Source organism: Aquila chrysaetos, chromosome 13 (assembly GCF_900496995.4).
Source record: "Aquila chrysaetos chrysaetos chromosome 13, bAquChr1.4, whole genome shotgun sequence".
NCBI classification, from domain to species: Eukaryota; Metazoa; Chordata; class Aves; order Accipitriformes; family Accipitridae; genus Aquila; species Aquila chrysaetos.
In genome coordinates, this window is record NC_044016.1 from 30,560,951 (window position 1) to 30,583,963 (window position 23,013).

Below are 23,013 nucleotides of genomic sequence, written 5' to 3' on the forward strand. Positions count from 1 at the left end.
TCTCCTCGTAGCGAGACTGCGGCGGGACTCGCCGATCCTCCTTCCCCCCCCCCCCCAAACACCCAGCGGCGGGGCGGGGGGGGGGGGGATCGGGTGCCGCCTGCGTGCAGGAGGGACCGGCGGCTTCTCCAGCCCCCTCCGCCGGGAGGGGACGGAGCCCCCTCCTCCACACACACACGCTCCGTGTCCCCGCCGAGCAGGTCGGGCCCCTTTCTCCCCGCCCCCCTCCCTCCCCGTCCCCGCTCCCTTCTTTTCTTCTTCTTCCTTTTCTTCCCCTCCGCCGCCTCCCGCCCTCCCTCCCTCCCCCCGCCCGGACCCGCTGCGCCGAGCCGGGGAGTTGCGGCTGTTGCTGCTGAAACTCCTGCCGCGGAGTCAGCGCTTTCCTTTATTTGGGGGGGGGGGGGGGGGAGAGGAGGAGCCGCCGCGATCCGGAGCCGCAGCCCCTACAAAAAAAGCGTGTGTGTGTGTGTCGGGGGGGGGGCTGCTACCGACACCCCGCTCCCCCGCCGCGCACACAGGCACTCTTCCTTCTACAATGGAGGAAGAGCCTCCCTTCCTCCTCTCTCCCTCTTCCCTCTCTCCGGCTCCCCGCGGTAAAGTGGGGAGGGGGAGTGGTCCCAGGGCTGGGACCCCCGCGGGTCCCCTCCCGCCGCTTGGCGCCTGGGGAGGGGGCGCAGCGCCCCGGGGAGGCAGCCGGGGACGCCTCCCCCCCCCACCCCGCGGCAGCCGAGGAGGCTGGGGGTGGGTTGTTGTTGTGGCAAGTTTCTCCTCCTCTGACAGAAATGGCGTCAATGGCAGCGAGTGTAGGGGAAGCCGCGGTGTGTGGGAGCTGGAGGGGAAGCAGCGGCCGAGGAAAGAGGGGAGGGGGTTAACCGGGGAGAAAGGGGGGATCCGGGGAAGGAAAGGGGGAGTTTCGGGAGGAGCCCGGCGCCCCCACCCCGATCCCTCCCTCCCCTCCCCCCGCTCGGTGCGAGCGGCTGGTGCGGTGCCTTAGCGCTTTGTTTTAAATTCCAGGTCCAGCCTCGGCCGCTCAGCCCCTATCGAGGCTTTTACCGCAGCCTGAGCTCATCATGAAGGTAAAACACTCGCTTGTGTGCCTGGGAGGGGAAGGAAGGGAGGGTTGCACGAAGAAATGCTGTCCTATCTGTCAGTCCATCTGTCCCGACCCCGGTGCGAGGCTCGGTGCTGGTGCAGATCCAGACTGCGGGCTGCTTCGCCCCCGCTGCTGTGTTTCGGTGCCTTAGCTCGTTTGCTGACGGTGGGGCAGGCTTTGCTCCGCCGCGTTACGCTGGGGGAAAAACTGTTAAGTTCGCTGAGTGGGGGGGTTGTTCTCCTTCAGAAACATTGTTTGTAGGAGAATAAGGACATGGCTGCCTGGGCTGAGCTTGCTTCATGGAGGAGCAGGGGACAGTCGCCCTGCTTGAGAAAGTAACGTTGCAGGGGAAATGCTGGCTATACAACCGCGTTTACTTGAATAGAGGGTACACGGTAGATTTACTTACTTTCTATTTGTTAATAGGAGTTTTGTTGAATGAATAATCTTGATATGATCAGGGAAGGTGCATGTAAGAGATTCTCTGCAGTGAAATGATTGCTGTAAGGTGCAGAAGGATTTTCAAACAGGTTCTAATTTTCTTCTTAGTGCTCTGTAGTATTCACATACCTCATTGTCGCTCATTTTTCTTCTCTTAGGCCTTTCTAGACTATTTATTTTCAATGTATTATGCAAGTATAATAGAAAAAAAATCGGATTGGTGGAATAGAATGATTTCTTCTGCGTGTGGCAAAGATCAGTGTACCTAAAAGTAGTTTTTAACAATTGGGTTTGTTATTTTTTTTTTAATCATTTTGCTGATATGTCTCGCTCAAACAGCTGTTTATGTTACCATGACCCCCATGTAATTCAGCTCTCACTCCTGCTGGGCTGCAGTAAATCTCATTTCAAAATACCGTAAATCTTATAAAAAATAATTGTTACAAACCTGTGATACATCATCTCTTTGGTATTTATTAATAAAAAAGAGCAGTCTGTATGTGGGGTCTTGCACTATCAGAGTTGTGCCTACTGTCTGTGAATGAGTATTATGTAAAATGTGTACCTAGTACTATATTCACTGTTGGAAATGGTAAATGATATGGACTGTTTTAATTTCTAGATTGATCTGAATTGCTGAGCAGCAAACTAAGTCTTTTTGTACAGCTGTTAAAGGTTTAGCATGTTTTTTTTACTTTGGTGACTTAATGACAGTATCTTTTAAAAAATGATGTTTTAATTGCCCTCCCTCTGATCTTTCTTTAACAAGTGTTAAGATCTAAAATACTGCACACATCTTTCTCATTAAAAGTAACCTATTTATGAATTTACAACAACAGGCTGTTGAAGTAGTATGATATGGAGCTTTCCAAATGTGGCTCATTGCCTGGTGGGGATACAGGAGATGGAAGCAAGAGAAATAGGAGGCAGTATAGGGAGCTTTTTTTCCCCCAGAAGGAAAACCACTTATTTAAATGACAGCTAAATTTGCATACATTTCTAATACTCTTTTTCCGTGTAAACAAATCTTACAGTTACCATAGAGATTAGGTTCAGATACTGTGGTTATAGAGCCATATAAATATGTAGATAGACAGTTGGGAGGATGAGGAGGTCGAATCACAAGTGGAATGCAAAGTGTTCTGTGAAATAGTGATAGAGACCCACTTCAGGCTGAATTGAACATATAACAAATGCTTACATTTAAAGTAGCAAATACAGAAACCTGTTAATAGAGCCATATTAAAAAAAAAAAGCTCCCAGCTTACTTATTCTTTGATAAGGTTTGTGCTACTATTGCATTTTTATTTACTTTTTAAATCTGGATTAATTCTGTCAGGGTGTTCAAATGCTAAGTTTAAGCCTGCAGTTTTTGCGATTTGTATGTGTGTAGGGTTAAACTTACATATGCTTGAGGTAACTCCCCAATGCTTTATTTACTGTGCCCTGTAATGTTAAGTGAGGTTAATCTGTAAGTCATTACACTGACACTTTAGTTATTACAGTGAAACTTTTAACAGAATTGTAGCTGAAAAGAAATTTCTAAGATTCAACAGTCTAACCAAGAGTGTTTTTTTAAGATTTTAGGAGTAATACAGTGCATCAGTCTTTCTGCCTGGCTTAAATTTGTAATTTATTTTCTAAGCTTACAAGGATACAAGTTAGTCCAATAAGAAGCAGTAACGGAGAGTGCTTAAGAGAATTATTAGCTTTCTGTTCGTATCACCACAAGGTAACATTGACTATACTAGATCAAGATACTGTTTAAATATGACTGTATATCTGTGTGCATTTATTTTGTAAGTTATTGAAAGAGTATGCCTCAAGGACACTTCAGCATGTAGAGAATTTAATGCTTTAAGGCCTAGTCTTACTTTGAGTCTGCTGACTGCAGACTTGCTGCTGACTGCACGATTGAGGCCTCTGTTTTTGATTTATGCCTTGGTCATTCTTTCATGTGCAGAGGGTTGTGTATTCCGGTGCACAGAGCATTAGAACTGGATTCCTTGTCAGTATCTTTGTCTCTCCGGGTGAACTTGAACAACTCATTTAGCTTTACTGACTCATTTTTCCCATCTGTGTAGTATGGATAGAATGTTTATCATTCTTTGTAAAACACAGTGAGGTATATTTAGGAAGAGTGCCAAGGCGTATTGATAGAAAGCTCTAAGTCACTCATGCTCTTGCATTTCGGAACCCTCTGAGACAAGAGAGGTGTGCTGCCTGCTAAGAGATTACCACCTCCAAAGCTGTTGATGTAATTGTTCTCCCAGCAGTAACCCAACTTAATCCAAGTAAATAAAGTCCCTTGTATAAATTAGTAACTTTAGCCTATTAAGTAGTCCTCCCGTGGACTGCAAAGACCACTTGAAGGCAGTCTTGAAATATCTTGAAATATGTCGTACAAGAAGTATTCAAGTCTTAACATAATTGTGCTTGTTATTGTGATGTTCTACTAAATCAGGCTTTTTCCTGTGTTGAATGACCTCTGATAGTAGTTAATACAGTTGTATAGATAATGGCTAGGACAATTCGTATGTTGCAGTGAAGCTGTTTTGTTTAACTTGGGCAGCTTCTGCATAAGGTCTTTTCACATTAAGTATGCTTTGAAAGCATGTAGAATCTGTTTGATTATTTAAAAACTAATTGCATACCATCAGATTACTACCTACTAAGTAGGTAGCAATATATATAAAAACATTATTATAACTTGTTTTTATTTTTTCCCCAAAGCTGGGAAATAAACTCCAGGAAAGCAGAGTCTCTGCTTTTAAAGAAAAAAAGAAATACAAGTTCGGTTTCACCAATGATTTGTACCAAGAACTATTGTAAATAGCCTCTGAGATTTTGAATATGTATCGCGGCATTTGCTTGCTATTTAAATATGTGAATGAGGGTAGTATACCCACTGTAGTTAGAAAGTTCACTGCTGGCTGGAGATAAAAATAGTGGATGTCCCAGAAGCTAGAGCAATGCACTATGAATTAAGTGATCTGAAATGCTTGTTTAAATGTTTTGACGCTATTTGTATGTTAAAGTTTTTCAGCCTATAAAATACAAAATATTTAATGGTTGTAGATATTTCTGGTTGGTAGCCCTAGATGTTCCTGAGTGCTAGCTCAAAGCTGCCACACTAACAAATTAAGGAAGCTGTGTGTACAGTTTATGCTGGATTTTTATTCTGTTTTTAATTCATCCTGAATTTACATTTTGGTTTCAGTAGTCTTTCCTAGTGACCTCTCTAGCTCTCCACAGAGATCACTAGTACACACTGATGCTCTAACTGCTTTCCTTTAAAGCCAGTCAGCCTGTTGCTCGTATTCTCTGCCAGTATGGCAGAGGACAAAAGTGAAATATCTGGTAAACTTTTCAGTCGCTAATTTCCAACTTCGAGCACAAGTCAGCTGAAAGTCCTATTGCTCTTATGCAGGCTGGAAACCAGTCATGGAATGTAGTGACCTTTCACTTTCTGGTTAACTATTTGAATTACAGCAGGAATGGAGATTTATAAAGGAAGAATACCATTAGAGTATTTTTTGTGCTGGAGGTAGGAGAACAGGTAAGTCTTAAGAGGTGGTTTTCCCCTGTCATTTGTTTTTGCATTATGAAAAATTATTTTCTTAAATTCTGTCCTGATGTTCCAGTTTGAACAAGTGATCAGAGGCAGTTATTGACTTCCTCATGCTTGCATAATTATGTAGAAAGGAAAGCAAACACCACTTGCACCAAGCAATTACAAGTCATGTTGGAATAATCTATGTTACTTTGAAATTGGTTATTTGCACTTTTGAAATGCCAATCTTAGTATATTTTACAGTGGCTAAACAACATGGAAGTCTTGAAGTTAAATCTGCATGTTTAGTATGTGACTGTTCAGTAGCTGAGTGTGTTGATAAGAACTCAAAGTTAATTAGACCACCTAGTGGAAAAAAGGCTGTGTTAGGCTGAGAAGACTACAGTTGTAATAAACTATGAGCATTAGAAAAGTTCAGTTGCCTGTATTATTATCTTCAAAGTTGGTGAAGGGTTTTTGGATCAGTGCTCTTACAGCAGCATGACTATTGTATCAGGATACTGTCTAAGAAAAATGTTAGTAGACAAAATAATGAATATGCATAGCTTCACTAGAACACTGTGAGGTGGTTGTTCAGTTCACTTTGTAATCTGAAACAAGTATACATGTAGTGCAGAAGCATGCTGTGATACACGTTGTGTGTCTGTGTTTTCAAAGAAACTCTGCATTGTAGTTGAGAAGCCTTTCAAAACAAAATGCAATGGTTTTGAGGCATTAAGCTTTACAGTCACTGTCAGATACTTAATCTGACTGCTTCGCTGGTCACGTAAACTGAAAAAAAGGGGCTAACTTTGAGAAGGGTGGAAATGATACTGTTGTCGCAAATTGATTTCAAATTTTTGTTTTAAGTCCTACAGATACACACATTTTCCTTAGAAAGATATGCTTTTGTAATAGGCTGAAGACTAAAAATAAAGGGAGATTGAGATTTCCTCATTTGAAAAAAGTAACATTTTACAGAAATACCTAGAGCTTGAATTTACTTGGTATCTTTGTGTGATACAGAGGCAGCCAAATGCTAGATTAATTATCAGTTCATACTTAACTTGAAAGTAGTTAACCTGGTGTGAAATGCAATAGTAGGTTCTCTGCTGTTCTACTTACTACAGTAGGCACTTCAGCTGTTTTTACAGAAATGTACAAATCGGAATAAACATGGATCTTGAACTGTTTTGCCTTAAGTATGATTTGGGTCACAGCTGAGAAATGTTGGTAAGTCAGGGCTTGTATGCTGCTTGCTTTTTAGTTGACGTGCTTCAGTAACAAATACTTCTTTTCTGCCTTTCCGATTTAGTTGTCCAGTTACTGTGCTTACTACCACTTACTGGATATTTGCTTCTGTGTGCATGGAATGGATTTTTAAAGACTTCTAGAAGATTTCAGAAGGCCTCCAGGGAACTAAGGAAAATTGTTTAGCCTTATGCATAAACTAAATGTTAGTGATTTAATAAGTGTTAGAATAATTATTTTAAAAGGTTTTGATAGAAAGTCAGAAATCTGGGTGGTTGGCTTTGGGTTTTTTTTGTTCTTTTTTTTTTTTTGTTAACATGGGATGACCAGATGAGAGCATATTTCAGGGAATTCAACTATGGAAAAGACAGCAAGCCGCTTTGATATTCTGTAGTTGACAAGACATCTATTTTCCTTCTGAAGATTAGTTTGAACCAGGGAAGAAATTGAATAAAGCACTATTGTGCCTTTTTTTTTTTTTTTTTTTTTTTTTTGTTGGCTTGGAAGGCAGCATATAAAGCAGTCATGACCTGTTTAGCAAGAAGTGTTTGTAAGCAAGCTCTGGAAAGGCAGCTGTGAGACTGTCAGAGCAGGGTGGTGGAGGGTGTTGCTGAGTTACCTGTAGAAAACTAGGACTCAGGTGACCTGCCTGCATTATGTGCAACCACTGTGTGACAGTGACTTCCTGAGTGAGTGTATATTAATTAATTGAATGTGGAGTACTATTTTGGGGTTTCCTGAACCTGTGGGGAGCACTATGAAGATTTTTTTATGAGCTAAGCAGAAACACTGTAGTACCTAACTGTGAGAAGGTATTTTCCTTACTGTCAGCAAAAGCAGTAGTCATCTCCAGTTAACCTGGAGTTACTTGCTCCCATTGCTGTTGTCTTTGAGCCTGTATGTGCTCTGGAGTGAAGAGGGTAGTCAGTATGCCAAGGAAAAGACCTTTAGCATCCAGAGCTCCCAAATTATGTAGTCTTTGATGGTGACATCTGCAGACCACCTTAAAGAGTGCGCTATTTGGAGACAGCATTCATCAGTTGTCATTTAAGCTAAGCATGAATGCAAACATCTATAGAGCTCTGTTGCAGAGCAGATCACTCAGGCTGGACTGACTGGTGAATAACACCGTTCTTGGGCAGAAGAGTGAGTTTGCTGTTCTTCTCATTGTTTAATCTGTTGGTTTGCCCCCCAACAACCTACAGCACAGGATTTGGTTTCTAAAGTAGTTTGTCAAATTAAGTTTGTATGGTCATGGAAGAATGCAGTCTTGTCTCTTTCTTCCACTCCTCGCTGTTTTTTCTTGTTGTGTTTTGTGCCAGCAGTCCATTTGTGTGGTCCCAAGGTGGACCTAATCAAACTGAAATTAACTCAACAACGATCAGATATATATACTCTTCAGTTGCAGCCAGTCCTTGACTTGGCTGATCCCTATGATTGGGGTGGAGGAAGAAAGGAGAGGAAAGCAGAAGTACACCGAGACTGATTTGGATTGGTTTAAACTGCTTGTGAACACGCGTTCTTCCCCATCCCTCTGCCAAGTTAGCAGTTTGCAGTCATTAGGCTAAACATTTTGTAAACTGTCTGCAGGTGAAATTGCCATAGAGGTTTTTCTAGGCTTGACTGCTAGCCAGAACGCTGCACTTTTCTATAGGTTTGAAGTCCGTGTTTTCTAGGTGGTGTTGAGTGTAAAGATTAAATGGAATTGATGCTGTGACTTGAAGGTGACAAATAAAATTTAATTTTTGGTATGATAAACATTGATTTCAAGTTCAAAAGATGGAGAGGTTTTAAAGAAGATGTGGTATTAGACTCAAAAAGGAAAGTATTTGAAGTATTTTTTAAGGAGGCCAACATACGCTTTGCTTCCTCTCCTCCCCCAAGTTCTTATTCAATACTTTGGAAGAATACCAAGACAACGTCTTTTTCCCCCCAAACTAGAGAAACAGTTGGCGTTAATGTTTTCTGGAGAAGAATATTTATAAATACTAGATTTCTGTGCTGTAAAGGTGACAATCTTCATGTAACTAATACTTACGTATACATTCTGACAATAGGTGTTTTTACCAATGGGTGGAAGAATTAAGCAATTGTGCTACCTTTATTCCAAATTAAAACAGTCAGAAACAATAAATTGGGGAGAAATTGCATCACTCTTACTTTGATAAGGAAATCAAAGGGAATAGAAGTCAAGCTTTCGATTCTTTGTGTGTTAAGAAGGCCCAAATATTTATGGGTAGATTAGTGGAGACCCAGTGACAGTCAGGAGTTAATGCCAGCTGGAGATAGTAGAGTAAGATGTACAACACTTTCTGCTTATTACCAGAAACTTAATGCAAAAGTTTGGATGACATTTGTTACCTTCCTTTCCAAGAACTGGGGTTCTCACTGAGCCTTTGTCTGGGATCCTTTCCCTTTTCCCTCTTAGAAGTTGTTCTAATATTATTGTTCATTGTTTACACCGTCCTTCTAAGGGCAGGGAAATGGGATTTGACTTCAGCAAAACTCAGAACCAGGTGTATCTGATGCAAGGTTTCAGCTGGTAATAAGTAATGTAATAGGGAGTATTTTTTTTGTTTGGTTTTTTTCACATTCTTTTCTGATCTGAAGAAAGTGTTTCCGTTTGTGGCAGGGCAACCTGATCCACTGTGACAATTTTTTTTCTTCAGATTTTCAGCTATCCTCTCAACAGCAGATTGCAAGTGCTAAATCTCTTATTTGTACATTTAAAATAGTTCACTTCATGTTTTCTTAAAGATAAGTGTAGAATACATTCTTCTAAGATCACAAAGAATGCTTTAAATTAATTTATAGTGGTGGAAGATAGACTTTCCAATATCCTGTACGCGTGTTTAAGTGAAAGAGTGTTAGCTTAATCTTTTTGTTAATGCTGTGACACTTAAGTTAATGTAACTTCTTTTCCTGGGAGAAATAATAAGGGGTTGAAACATTTTGGAAATGAGTACGTTATACCAGCATTTCAGAATTCAGGAATTTCTAATGGTATATGCGTTTTCCCTTTTTAACTTCTTTTGCTGCACTGCTTATTGAAAGACAGATGTTGCTGTAATATTAAATTAATGTTACTTCAAATTACATCACTAAACTTAGAAATAAAATATATATAATTCTTAATCTTTGTGCTTCCATAAATATAAAAGCATTTTTGAAAACATAGCAATAATTTTATAAATTTCCACTTGAATTTCTTTAGAAGGTTGTCATGCTCGATGTGCATCAAGGGAGATGGTGTAGTACTTTAGCATAAGTAAGACTGCCCTAGAGTTTAAAAATTAGGGTATGATATGTACCAATACCTTGCTGCCTGAAACAGAGACAAAAATGGAGACAATAATTCAACTTGAAGTAATTTCCATTTTGTGAATGCAGATTTATTCTGAGGTGCTCTTCCAGAACTTTATAATGACAATCCACATACATTTACCCATAGAACATGATTTGGGTAACTGTGCAGTGTCTTTGTCTTCTTTGCAGAATTTCATGCCTATTTTCCTGCAATGTTGGACAATTTAAAAGACGTTAAAGCTTGGATTCATTCCTTTACTTACAGATTACTAGTGCAGCTTTTACATTCCTAAAAATCAAGTAGTACAAAAGATGATGTTACCTGTTGATGGACAGTATTGGATATATGGGCTGGAACCTGCAAAGAGTCACACTTCAAATATATTCTGTTATTCTTGATCCATTTTGGAATTGGGCTGCTGAGGCTGCTGTTTTAACTGCATTCCTTGGAATAATTTAACATTAAGTTCCAGAAAATATTAGTATGTATATTAGATGTCTGTCTGCAGTAATTCAGTTTTTCTTTGTTGGTAATTCTTTGGCTATTGAGCAGATACTCTGATTTCAGTTTACTTTGTCTGATGCTAGCCAAAATGTTTGGATTGATAAGATAAACATATTTCACTGTATTAAAATAAATCGTTTATTTCATACATTGACTTTTCTCAGATAATACAGAGTATATATTTGTATGTATACTTACAGTGTAGGGTGATTCAGGTTTTTAGAGGCAAGTAAAGTGAATGAGTTGCTTTTGTTACATTCTACATAGTAAGAAAAATCCTCTGTTGATGACAGCATAATAATAGTATATCAATGGTAAGAGAGATGGATGTATGTCCTGCTATGACAGACTTTTTTCACTGGTAATGTACATGGCATCTGTAGCATCTAGATAGCAACTCAAGTGGTAGTAGGTCAGGTTTAAATGAGTGGAATGTTGTAATTTATATCTCTTCAGTAGCACTGATTTCAGTTCAGTAAAATTATACTTACTCTATTTTGCATTAAAATAAAGAGCAATCCTACCTGTTTCTGACTGGAATAACTTGTTGTTCAACAGCACTTAATTGAACATTTGAAATGTTATAATAAAATCTTAATTATGGTTTGACAATAAATATCAAACATAGCATCTATTATGTGGAATAAAAATCAGTCATGATACTTAAGCTGGCCTGATCAAGTTTCTCTAGATGTGTATATTGTATTTATTTAGTTGGAATTTTGAGGAAGCAAATCAGCTTTTATGGTCTTTATAGAAATATGTATTTAAAAACAACCAAAAAGAACCCCCCCTCCAAAAAACAAACCAACCAAAACCAAAACCCAAACCAAAAAAACAATCCTTCAGGTGCTTGATTCCAGACATTTCCAGATACAGTTTCAGAACTTCGCTATCTTACTGCTATAGCTGGATATTGTTACTTTGCTTGCTCAGATTTAAACTTGGGAAGAAAAAAATAGACTGCAATACTTAAATGCCATCTGCAAAAGAGACTACAGGAAAACTCCTTAGTCTTAAATGAACTGCAACATATTTTCTTTTGTCTGGCAGTTTCTCTTAATACAGCTTTTGTGCCCACTGAAACAACATTCCAGCCAAGTACACGAACGAGTATGTGGGCACACATCAATTGCTTTGAAAGGCCAATGTGAACTCTAGCTGGGTATTCTGCTTCTAGCAGTGGTGATGCACAATATTTCTGCGAAAGCAAATACTACAGTGGGCTGATCAGTCTTATGGTAGTATTGGAAGATTATGTTTATTCTTTAAGCTGCGTATTTCAGAATTTCTCTTCAATTATCTTCTTAGGCTTAGGGAAAAAAATGTTGATCATAAAACTATAATTAATTAGAATTTTGTATGTAGTTGATACTGTAACCTGCTGATTTGACAGAGACGCTGTTATTTTATTGACAGGCATTGTGAGAATGCTGCATTGTCTTGGGTACTGAAGACCTCTTGGGAGGTCTTGTTGAACTTTTGAGAACAGAACGAGGTTTCATGTGGAAAGTAACAGTAGAATTGTTGATGTACAGAAGACTATCAAGTAAAACTTGGATAGACTTCTTCTCTTTCACTTTAGTAATCCTAAATGTTACTTTTTGAAAAGAGGCTAAAAAAATGAAGGTTTTAGTATAAGAGGCTTAAAGACTTTTAAGAAAAAAACTGGGCTTTACAGAATAGTTTCAGCACACTTGAAAGCAGTGAATAGAATCTCATATCACCTGTGCAACTTCAAAAATTTTACTCTCTATTTTTTAATATGTTGGAAGAGTTTTGTGGAATCAGAGCAAGGATCTTTCCTTAAATAGCCACTCCCTGGAAATGGCTGCCATTAGTCACAGGCTAAGCTAGCTGAAGATGTTTTAGAAACAGGTGCAGCGATGAGTAGCCAAAGAAGCTGAAGCATTCTGGGTAGTTAAATTGGATAAAAGGTATGAAACAAGTAATTTAGGCCCTTTCATTTCTTATCGTTTGAAAGGTAACCTAGCTGAATACTAGCTGCTTGTATATTGTTCTTATTCCCCATAGTACTATGGTGGCACTTTTACTTTCTGTGTAGCGCATGTCTAAAACATGTTAAAACTATTCATAATTATGCAGCACTTGACAATCTCCTCTTAAACTTGTCTTCAACTGCTTATTTCTCTTTTCTTAATATCTGTGTTACTTCTAATGCTTGTATTCTTGGTTTGCTATGGGTATTTTCTGATGGAAAATTCTTGAAAGGGTTTTCAAATAGTGGAACTTAGTTGAACAGGAAAAGCTTGCATCTCTGGTTTGGATAATTGCCATATTGATTATATTTAGCTGTTTTCCCAAAACTTCCTTTCACAAACCTAAAGCTTAAATACTGAACTCTTACATTTAGGTAGAGAAGAACTCTGGAAGACTGTTGTGGAGAGGGATAAAAAAGAGAAATGATCAGTTTTCTTATAATACCCTTGCTACTGACCACGCAGGAATATTTGGTCAGTAGTATTCTCAGAAAATGTGTTGAGATGGGAGAGGAGTTTGTATGTGTGCTTATATTTGTTAGATTTCTACAAGTTATGAACTGTGTTCCTACAAGTTAGGAAACTTGTAAAACTAGCTCATAGAAGAATATTCTTAAGGAACACTGTAGTTTTTATGGGGAAAAAAGGCAAAAATTAGAATTATGGACTTAAGATTTCAGTTGTAACATGTTTGGTTTTTTTTTCTTTTAACCATGTAAAATTGTACTGAGTTATGTACGTCCTCCTTCAGAAGACATAGTCCTGGCCTTTCTATCTATTAGTCTGGGGAAAGTGGGATATGCAGATAAGCTGTTGGCTTTTCACAACTTGGGGGGTGGGGGAGGGAGTTACAATTTACCTAACAGTTCGAGGAACTGTCTGTCTGAAAAAAAAGCGTACTGTGAAAAATAATTGTCTATATTTTTCTGGCAGAATATTACATTAGTGAAAACAAAGTTTATTCAGTAGAATATTTTGCCACAGCAAGGCTCTTCAAATTTAACATCACCCACAGTAGTTCAACCAGGAGTTGATTTGTGGTATGGGTTGCCTTGTGCTATGATTTGGGAAAGCAGCATTGTGATTTTTGTTGGGATTACTTCAGATTCACTCACTTGGTGCTTCTCTTGGGAAGTTTACAGTGCAATGTTGTGCAGAGATACCTGTGCCAATATGGAAGTAGTTTGCTTGTCAGAGTACAAAGCTCAGCATGAGTTATAATTTACCATAGTTTTTTCAGATAAATTACTCACTGTACTAATTTCTGTGCTGCCCTAGCTATCCAGTGTCCAGCTTAGTTAAGGCATCTTTATTCTGTAAGGATGTGGATATATTATGTGTCAACAGTGGCCCAATAGGTGCTGGTAAGAAAACACCAGTAGATTTAACAGAAAATGTTCTTTCCTCTCCCAGGCTCAGATAATTGGTTATGTAGATTATATAGCTACAGTCTTAACTGACTTACTGTCTGCTCTTCTTGACTGGGAGCTTTCTGTAGACTTAACCGACCATTTTATAGTAGTGACAGACTAAACTTTTGAATCTGTTTCAGAATCTTGGATGCTTCTGCATAGTGCAAGTATGTGTATAGTCATGCTAATACTTCACTTCTCTTTAACCTCGCTTGTGTCTGACTCCAAAAGCTGTCTTGTGAGTGTCTTTAATTCAGTGGTTTTTGAACAGTGATCTGCAGGTGCTGTGGGTTCTGTAGCCTGCTTTTAAGGAGATCTGAAGATACATTTCAGATAAGCAAGCTTGTTGGGTTTTTTTTTTGAAAATTTTCTGAAAAATATGTCTAGAATGTATCATGCCAGATACATTGCAAAGAGCGCAGTATAGATATACCTATGAAGCATGATATTTTAATCTCTACTTTCCAAAATTTATGCTGCAAAAGTAATAGTGGTCAGGGTAACATTTATTTATATAGCCCCCCCCATATGTGTATATTTTAATATCTAGAAATTATCTACAGTTCTTTAAAAGGTTCAGTTTGTTGGCTAGCTTGCCTTTGAATTTCATTCCAGTTTTAGTCTGTTATATTAGCTGTTTCAAATGCATAATTGTGGCATAGGGAATTCCAGGAAAGCCAAACATAAAGGCGAACTACTTTTAAGCCAAAATATTCCACTCTAAGTGTATTAGTTGTTTTGTCCAAATGAGACGTGTTTTGTTAGGTCTTGTGTAATGTTTTCCCCTGGAGACTAAAGAATAGCAGGCTACTGACTAGGAATAAAAGGCTAGTTTAGACCAGAAGTGAAGATCTGTCAGAATGTTCCAAATAAGGATTTGCTTATACTAAAACCTAAGGAAAAGTCTAGGGATTAGTTTATATCTAGGTGAATTCAAAGATAGTCCAAAACCCAAAACAAATGAAAAATGTTTGAGTTTGTCTGGTTTGCAAAATGAGAATCTTAAAAGTTACTGCTGGCACTGAGCTAGAAAGGAAGAAGGACTGTTGGTCTGTGTATGCTAAATCTGCTGAAGCCAGCAGAGAAACTTGAGGACAGCTCTGCAGAGTAAGTCCCTGGAAAGTGAAGGAGAGCCTGGTTTGACTGTTCTGAAGTGCATCTTCAGGTTCTGTTACTTGTGTTTGGATCTTAGTGAATCTGAGGCTTACACTTTTATGTGAGATGAAAACAACCTATTGGAAAAGCAGGAGAAAAGTAAAAGGCAAGTTGGCGGAGAGAACAGAACTTTTTCTGTAGGTAAGATATCTTTGTGCTATATGCTTTTAATTTAATATAGACTGAAATGGGGACTTAGATGACTATATCTCCACCAAGTCTGAATTTTGCAGAAGAAACTAGATGCCAGAGGTGTAATTGACTGAAATTATCTTTATAGTGATATTTAGCCTTCCTTTAGTTGAATTTTTTTAATAGCAATGTCAGGCTGTGTGAAGGGGGGAGGAAGTCTACATAGCCATATTCCTGTAACCGTAGTGTGTCTTTTGAGTGCATGTACTGTGTCAAATGGTGCTAATGAGCTCACCAGGTTAAATCCACACAAGACCATGAGACTATTGAAAGAATATGTCTTCTCATATTTTGATCTCTTTGCCATTATGGATGTAACCTGAAACTCAGGTTTTCTGGATCCAGTGCACTTTAGTGTCTGCCATTGCTGTTAAACTTGATGGAGTTAAGGTTTATCCTTTCCTGTGCAAAGTAGTGACTTGTTCTGAGGAATCTTGCTTGTCCAGCTGTATGGTTCTGGACAGTTTTCTTGTTCTACTGTAGATCTCTGCTCCTTGAAGGCCATTTAAAGATTGTCTGAACACTGGGTCATCGTCTTGGTACAAGTTCTCTGTAGTCCAGTCATTAAATGTCACACTTCCTGGAATGTCAAGCCAAACTAGTTATTTTTGACAGGACTATCCCCACCGTGTCTATTTTATGGGAAATTCTGAAATTTTTGCAGTTCATCTTGAAATTAGTTCTCGGTTTAGGATTGGACTTCTTATTTTACAAAAAAAGATTAATAAAAGAACCAAAACTATTTTGTTTGGTTCTGTAATATAGTGGTAATGGTGCTTTGCTAGTTTCCTATAAAAATCAACACTCAGTCTATTCCTACAGAATGCTCAGCTGAATCAATATTTTTTAATACGAAAAAATGTTTTACTGGAAAAGCTAATACCTGCTTTGTTTGCAAATAGTGTGCAGTAGATATAAAACTTAACATAAACTGTTTTTTTGAGTGCTATCCAAGTAGATTAGACTTTGAATAAAAACTTGCATTTGACCTTTCCTATACTCCAGTACTGAAGTGCTTTCAGCCAGTTTAAGGCCACTTCAGGGATTTAGTGGAGATGTTGGACTGAAAGCTGTTCTTTAGATGCCCTCTGACTTGCTTTCAGGGATGAAACCCAGTTTAGAGAATCATTTGAAGAAGAGATAGTTAGCTTGATTACCTAGTTATTAAAAAAAAATAATTAAAAAAACCCCAAGTAGTGTGGTAAATGTCATCCTCCTCATCCAGCTAGGGGCTTCATACATTTAATTTTTAGAATTTGGGAAAAAAGGCACTAGAAATCTAGAGTGTGCAATGAAAAGGTAAATATAGAAAATGCTATCGCATACACACATGAGATGATGGGGAAGGGAAGAGGAATATTTTCTAGTTTTTGAAATTTCTGTATTTTTTTGCAAGAACCTTACAAATTCTAAACAATGATTATGGAGTGCTACTTCATGTTGTAGTCTGAGGCAGACTGCCAGTTTACCCATTGATTTCTCCTCTTCTACTTTGTTAACTCTGGTGTTTGATCTTACAGTGAAATTACTTAACTCACTAAAGTGGAAGAAAACTAGTTCAGCAAAAGTAAAAAGAAGCAAACAGCTATTTGTTGAATTGGTGAGTTGAAACACTTTAGCCTTTAATCAAAGGTGTACCAGAACTGATTCAAAAGGGAGGATGGACAGGGAGAGGCATCATTCATGTAGATTCGAGTTTGGAGCGCCAAGGCCTTCCTTTTTTACACTCGTAAGTTGATGTGAATTGCATGGAACTGCTGCGGTAGTGGTGGCTGCTATGCAGGTATCATTCCTGTAGATTTGAGTTTGGAGTGCCAAGGCCTTCCTCTTTTACACTCGTAAGTTGTTAATTCAACTCATGAAAGAAGCATGAAAGAACACACTATCTCTTTAACTGTTGGTGATCCTGTAGCAGCACACACCTCCCCCTCCCAGTTTCAGAAATGTAGAACTACTGTTGGCAGTAGGTAGTGTCTGTCACGAACTTCGGTTGTTTAAACCCATTTTATTTGATTTATTTTTGATGGCTACGTTTTTTTGTTTTCTGCAGGTAGGCAGAGATCTTAGAATATTTATCCTAGCATTCCTGGCTTTATTCGTAAAGGATTGAATTGGTTCAACCCTTTTTACTAGACTGGTTTTCTAACTTTGCACAATGATCAAAACTGCATCCTGATCATCATTCAAAGCTACCAGGAATAAACAAGTGCGACTTATGTTCAGAACAGTTCTGCTGGATTAGATTTCTAACATAAAGAAGCCATATACTTACTTTTGTACCAGTTAGGTCTTAAAGCACTTAATTTTTTAGAGTTTCCTGTCAGTTTTGCAGCATTCAGGGCTGTTGTGATGCTTTGCTTCTTGCTGTTTATTTTGTTAGCTCATACAGTTCTATACAAGACATTCGTATTTTGATTCTTATACAGGTAGTTATGTATTTTGGGTTGCAAGTACAGCAGAAACTATGTTAGTCATTTCTCACTTTAAAGAAAAAGGTATCTGATTTTAATAGCCCCCATTTCTCCTCTTCCCCTCCTGCATATAAAGGCCTTATTCAATCTGTTCCTTTTAACAGATAAAGCATTATGAATATTGCCATTTCAGAAATCTAATAAGCAACTGTATTAACTACAATCTATGTTACCAGGTCTTTTTGTAAGTACTAAGAAAAATGCATTATGAAATTCTAATCCATTATAATGGGATGCCTTTGAGGCTAAAAAAACCACAGCTGTAATAGCCACAAGATTGCAGGATTTCAGAGCAATGAATATGAGGACAAGGCAGCCAGCTTTGGCCTAGATAATTTGTCGAGAGGAAGTGGGGACTGACTGCAACAGTTGAGCTTTTAAAACTAAAGAAGTGAACAGATTGTTGCCAAGCGGAGTTGTGTACAGTGTGTTTTTAAAATTAGTATTATGATAAGTAAGTTGAGCTCTAACCAGAGATGAAACCATGTGCATACTTCCTGTCTGAGACATCACACAAGTGCCTGGGGGTGGAAGACTGAGTTTTGACACACATCAGCGCATATCAGAAGTGGTAAAGCTGGTATTTGTTTTGCTGGAAAAGGAAAGAGTGGTTTTCCTGATCGCTTTGATTGGCTATTTAGTATACGGGGTAATTCACAGAATCTTGAAAAGCACAGATAACTCTTCAGAAGTCTTTCCTGTTCTGTAGCTGCCTTTATCACAATATTTTGTTTTAATTGTGGGAGTTCTTGTTGATTCAGAATTTGAGTGTGAATACCTATAGCCAGATTAGGCTTAGTCTGAACTACTACTTCGACCTTTGCTTGATCATTCCTTTAATGTGTATTTAGTAAGACTGTTGACTTAAAGCCTCGAAGAGATGGAATATTTATTTCAACCCTTATGATCTCTTCAAGTAACTAGTTATACAGAATATTAACATCCTTTTTTTTAAACCTAAAAGCTCTGTTCATCCTGAAGCCATGGGATTTTTTTAATGCCCTAGACTGCAAGATTACAACATCTTGGCAACATTGCTTCTTTCCTATGCAATGAACGAGCACTTTAGTCTGACACTGTAGGGCAAATCTGGTGAAGGACTGTAGCTAGCTAACCTGTGGGTGTTTGTGATACTTGTCAGTACGAGTGATGGCACTGCAGAAGTCTCCTTTGTATTATGAATGTGCAGGCATGTGGGACTGGATGTTCTGTCTGCTGGGCAGAAAGAGAATTAGTCAGGTAAGAGCACTTTATGAAGTACAGTAGAATCTGTTGGATGGTTAGCACAGGACCTGTCTGCAAGCACCTATGACTCGTTCAGGCATCCCATTTCCTTTGAGGTGGTTTGTGTCACAGATTTGCAGTAGTCCAGATCCTCTGGAGGAGTGAGATGGGTGCTTTATTCAATAAGCCAGGATTCCCAGGACAGAATTGAAAACTTTGCACTAGCTGCCTTTTAATCTAAGGTTTTAGTGTCTGGGATTGAAGACAGCCAGCAGGCTAAGCTGGGGAGCCATCAACAGTCAGCACACTTGCTAGAGTTTCATGGTATGGTATGTGCCACATTAACAGTTAGCTGCTATTGAAAATGGAACATGCTGCATGCTATTTCCTCCTCCCCTGGGGGGCAGTTCTTGGGGAAAAAGAGCCAAAAAATAAATGGAACATGAGGCAATGTCATAGTTGTGCCAAAAAGGCAAATGTCATGCTGGAATGTTGAAGTATTATTTGAAAATTGTGTGAAATAATCTGTTTGCTTCTCTTGCAATCAATTAGGCCATACCTGTGTCCATTTTTGGGCACCAACTTGAAGAAATATGTGGGGTAATTACATTAAACTCTAGAGGAAAGCAATTAGAAATACAGGGTGTCTTAAAAATATGGCCTTATAGGTAAAATTTACACAACAACTTGGGGTTTTGTTTTTTTTTTACTTTTAGAGATGAGATTACTCTAAGGAGTTGCATCTCTTGAAAGCTGCAAAGCAGAAGCACGCAGGTGTCCATGTGCAGTATTGATAAGACAATAACAGCAGCAAGGAATATTTAGATGAGATATCATGAAAAACTCTGTAAGCACTGGAATGTTGTGTGCAGGCAGTGTGGAATATTCACTCCTGAATTAAAGAATACATATGACAGACATTTGTTATGAATAATAAAGCTAAAACGATCCTACTAAGAGGAATGGCCTTGATAACCTTTTATGTGTAATTAAGTTTTTGTTTGTTTATCCCAGGAATCTCATCCATCCTAATTGAATCTTCAATAAAGTGATTACTTTAAGTTATTTCAGTCTCTTTGTAGGTATTTTCTAAACTAATTTTCATAGTTCTTTCTGAATGTCTTGTCCCTGGCCAGCAGTTCTACACTGAATGACTGGGCAGTAGTTGAGGGAGCGTGGCAGAGTTAAAAATCCCCTCTCCTGTCTAAAATTTCTTGTGTTGCTGTATGGTGTTAGACATTTTATACTGCTGTGCTTTCGGCAGACTCTTGTGTACAGTTGGCTATCTGCTACAAACATTTTGTCTGTAGAACCACAGTGCACATGTTCTTAGTTCCTGAATGCTTGGATTTGTGCATAGCTTTGATGTGTAGATTGGTTGTGCTTAATTTACTAAATTATCTGTCTTTAGAAGGGATTGATTCTTAATAAGAAAAATGCTGTAATTTCACTTTGTTTCGTATTTACATTGTTTTGTTTCATATTTGTGGACAGCTGCATGTAGCTTTGATGTTACTTTTGGTACTCCCCCATTGTTCTCCTAGTTAGCAACAGTGGCAAAAACCAAATCCAAAGGCTATGCGATTTTTTTTTTTAACCAGAGTAATGATGTAATTTAATGTGTTATTCTGTTATATTTTAATGTGATATTAAAAAAAGTCCTTTATATTAAATTACAGATCAGCTACAGTCATGATTTCATACAAATATACAAAATAACATCTTAAAAATAAATTATTAAAATTTCAAAATAGAATTTTATCAATACATATTTAAACATTATAAGACTAAGAAAAAACATAGCTGTAGTTAGTGAATTGAGTTGGGTCAACATTTGAGAAATCTCATTCTGCTGGGGGATTTTGAATTAGTACGTCATCCCTTCAGCTTTCTGTTTCTGTTCTAATCTAGGAATAAAAATAAATCCTCCCCCCTTTTCCTTCCCAATAATTAGTTTAGAAAGTGTTGTACTAAGTACAGAAATAAACCAAGGCAAGACATTTTCTTTTGTATTTGCAGAAAAGACAGTCATGGTTTATGGTTTGCTTTGGTGTTTTGTTTTGGTGTTTTTAAGGTTCAGTTTTTCAACTTGGTATGAATTTACTTCTGAAGTTTACACAATAGAAAATACTTTTAAAAATACATGATAATAAACAGAAGCTTAATATGCTACGATTTCAGTGGAAAAAACCCCAACATTCTAAGATAATGATCTGATTTTTATTTCTATTCACCATTCTTATTCTTGCTATCAGTTTTAGTATCTAAAGTACGATATTCTTCTGTCAAGCAAAATGACAGTATTTTTATCAGTTATCTAGAACAGATTTTCTGTAGAATACAAACAATTCCTTTCACATGCATAGGTTTTCCTGTTCTGTATACTGTTATGCTGAATTTTTTTAGAACTAACTTATTAAAAAGTAAACAATCATTAAATTATCTTTGACTGGAACTAGAAATACTGCCAAAAAATTATCAAATTGTTTTAAAAACAGTGGGTTTTTTTTTTCTCTTGAGATTTCATTGACTGTTGATTTTTTTCAGACTTCACATAATGCTATATTAGTCACTTCATTATTTTGCTCAGGAACAGCCTGGACTGGTTTGTTTGATTAAACTATCAAATAATCTTTGTTCCAATCCATTTGTAACACAAGCATATCGTTATCATATCATTCTTTTCAGTGCTTTGAAACATCCCAAGTTTTTCATAACATGAGCAGCATCTCTAGACAGAATTGTGGCACATTTTTAAAACTGAGGCAAGTTATCCAGACCTAGTAATTTAAATAATGCTCCTAAGCATTACCTGAAGCTTTTAGTTGGAAAAAGAGTGTTTGTCAAGGGAAAGATTTAATCTAACTTATTTTCAAGTGCAAAACAGGTACTAAGGACGTCCTTTTTACTAAATTATTTTACCTACTAATAACACGTTATTGATTGCTTCCTTTTTTGCCTTAAAATTCTTCATACTTGAATACATTTTTGTTCTTGCACTAAAGACATGAAATCTGAAAGACATCTTTCAAATATCTGTGACTAAAAGAGAAGTCTTCATTGAGAAGCTCATTATTTCAAGTTAGTTGTTACTTTTTTATTTCTACATATGTAGAAACTTAATGTTCAGACTTCACCTGGAACATACAAAAGAAGTCTGACCAAAATTAATGAAGTTGCACTATTTGTAGTACTAAAATCTAATGCTAAATAATTTGAATATTTGGTTAAACCTTACAGAAAAATTGCAACCTGGTAGCTATAGCAATGATTTACTTTGAAAAAGACTTTATATTCAAGGCGATATTGTGGGAGCAGGCATTCAAAATACCTTTCCTTCATGTGGTCTTTCAGCAATACAGAACAAGAGAAGAGACCTACAGAAGGAATTGTAAAGAATTGGCATTATTTTTAGAGAGACTGATCAGCAGTTCTGGAGTGTTTGATTAAATAAAACATTTTATAGAGTGATATGCTATAGTGATAGAAAGAATATGGGTTTCCATTCTTAGGTCTGAAAGTGCTAGAGAAGCATCAAATGCCTACTCGCCTTTGAGTAAGATATGCATTAGCCCCATTCTGCAGACTTGAATGTTGGTACATGCCTGCTGGGTTGCATCGTTGTGCAGGAAGTCTGTGACCAAATTAGGAACTGAATCAGAATTCAGTGGGTTTTATTCAGTGTAGTAGGGAAAAAAAATAAATCTACATACTGTATTTTTTTAAGCAAAGTCACCTTTCTGGATTTTCTGTTTTGAATAGGAAATGAGGCGATTACAGTTTGAATGTTTGGAAAAGATACCACTCAGTAAACTTCTGGATGGAGAATCAAGGTGCTCTTTGACAATGATTAGGATAGACTGACTTTTAAATATTTTAATTTGAAATCTTTTTCATTTTCTGAGTAAAATTAAAATACTTCTGTAATTCTGTATCCATCAATTTAGCGTAGTTCCAAAAAAAACCCCCCCAAAAGTAATGGGATTACTAATTGTGCTGGTTTTGACTGGGACAGAGTTAATTTTCTTCACAGTAGCTAGTATGGGGCTATGTTTTGGATTTGTGCTGAAAACAGTGTTGGTAACACAGGGATGTTTTCCTTGCTGCTGAGCAGTGCTTATGCAGAGTCAAGGCCTTTTCTGCTTCTCACCCCACCCCACCAGCGAGGAGGCTGGGGGGGGGGAGGGGGGCACAAGAAGTTGGGAGGGGACACAGCCGGGACAGCTGACACCAAATGACCAAGGGATATTCCAGACCATATGATGTCATGCTCAGCATATAAAGCTGGGGGGGTTGCTGCTCAGGAACTAACTGGGCATCAGTTGGCAAGTGGTGAGCAATTGCATTGTGTGTCACTTGTTTTGTATATTCCAATCCTTTTATTAGTCTTGTCATTTTATTATTGTTATT

General features: G+C 38.0%; 1 protein-coding gene across 6 annotated transcripts in view; it reads left to right on the forward strand.

The window, feature by feature from the left end:
• Positions 1-23,013, forward strand: part of ARID4B (AT-rich interaction domain 4B) — a 93,530-nt gene that overhangs the window by 273 nt on the left and 70,244 nt on the right. Inside the window, exons 1-2 of one of the 6 annotated variants that reach the window (XM_030034330.2) lie at positions 36-200; positions 1,015-1,076. In XM_030034330.2, coding sequence (XP_029890190.1) covers positions 1,071-1,076 — 6 coding nt within the window. In that variant the 5' untranslated portion in view covers positions 36-200; positions 1,015-1,070. Of the gene's footprint in view, positions 1-35; positions 201-245; positions 372-419; positions 457-504; positions 819-1,014; positions 1,077-23,013 lie in introns of those variants that run through there. The other 5 variants (XM_030034332.2, XM_030034331.2, XM_041128338.1 and 2 more) reach the window with 5 other exon arrangements.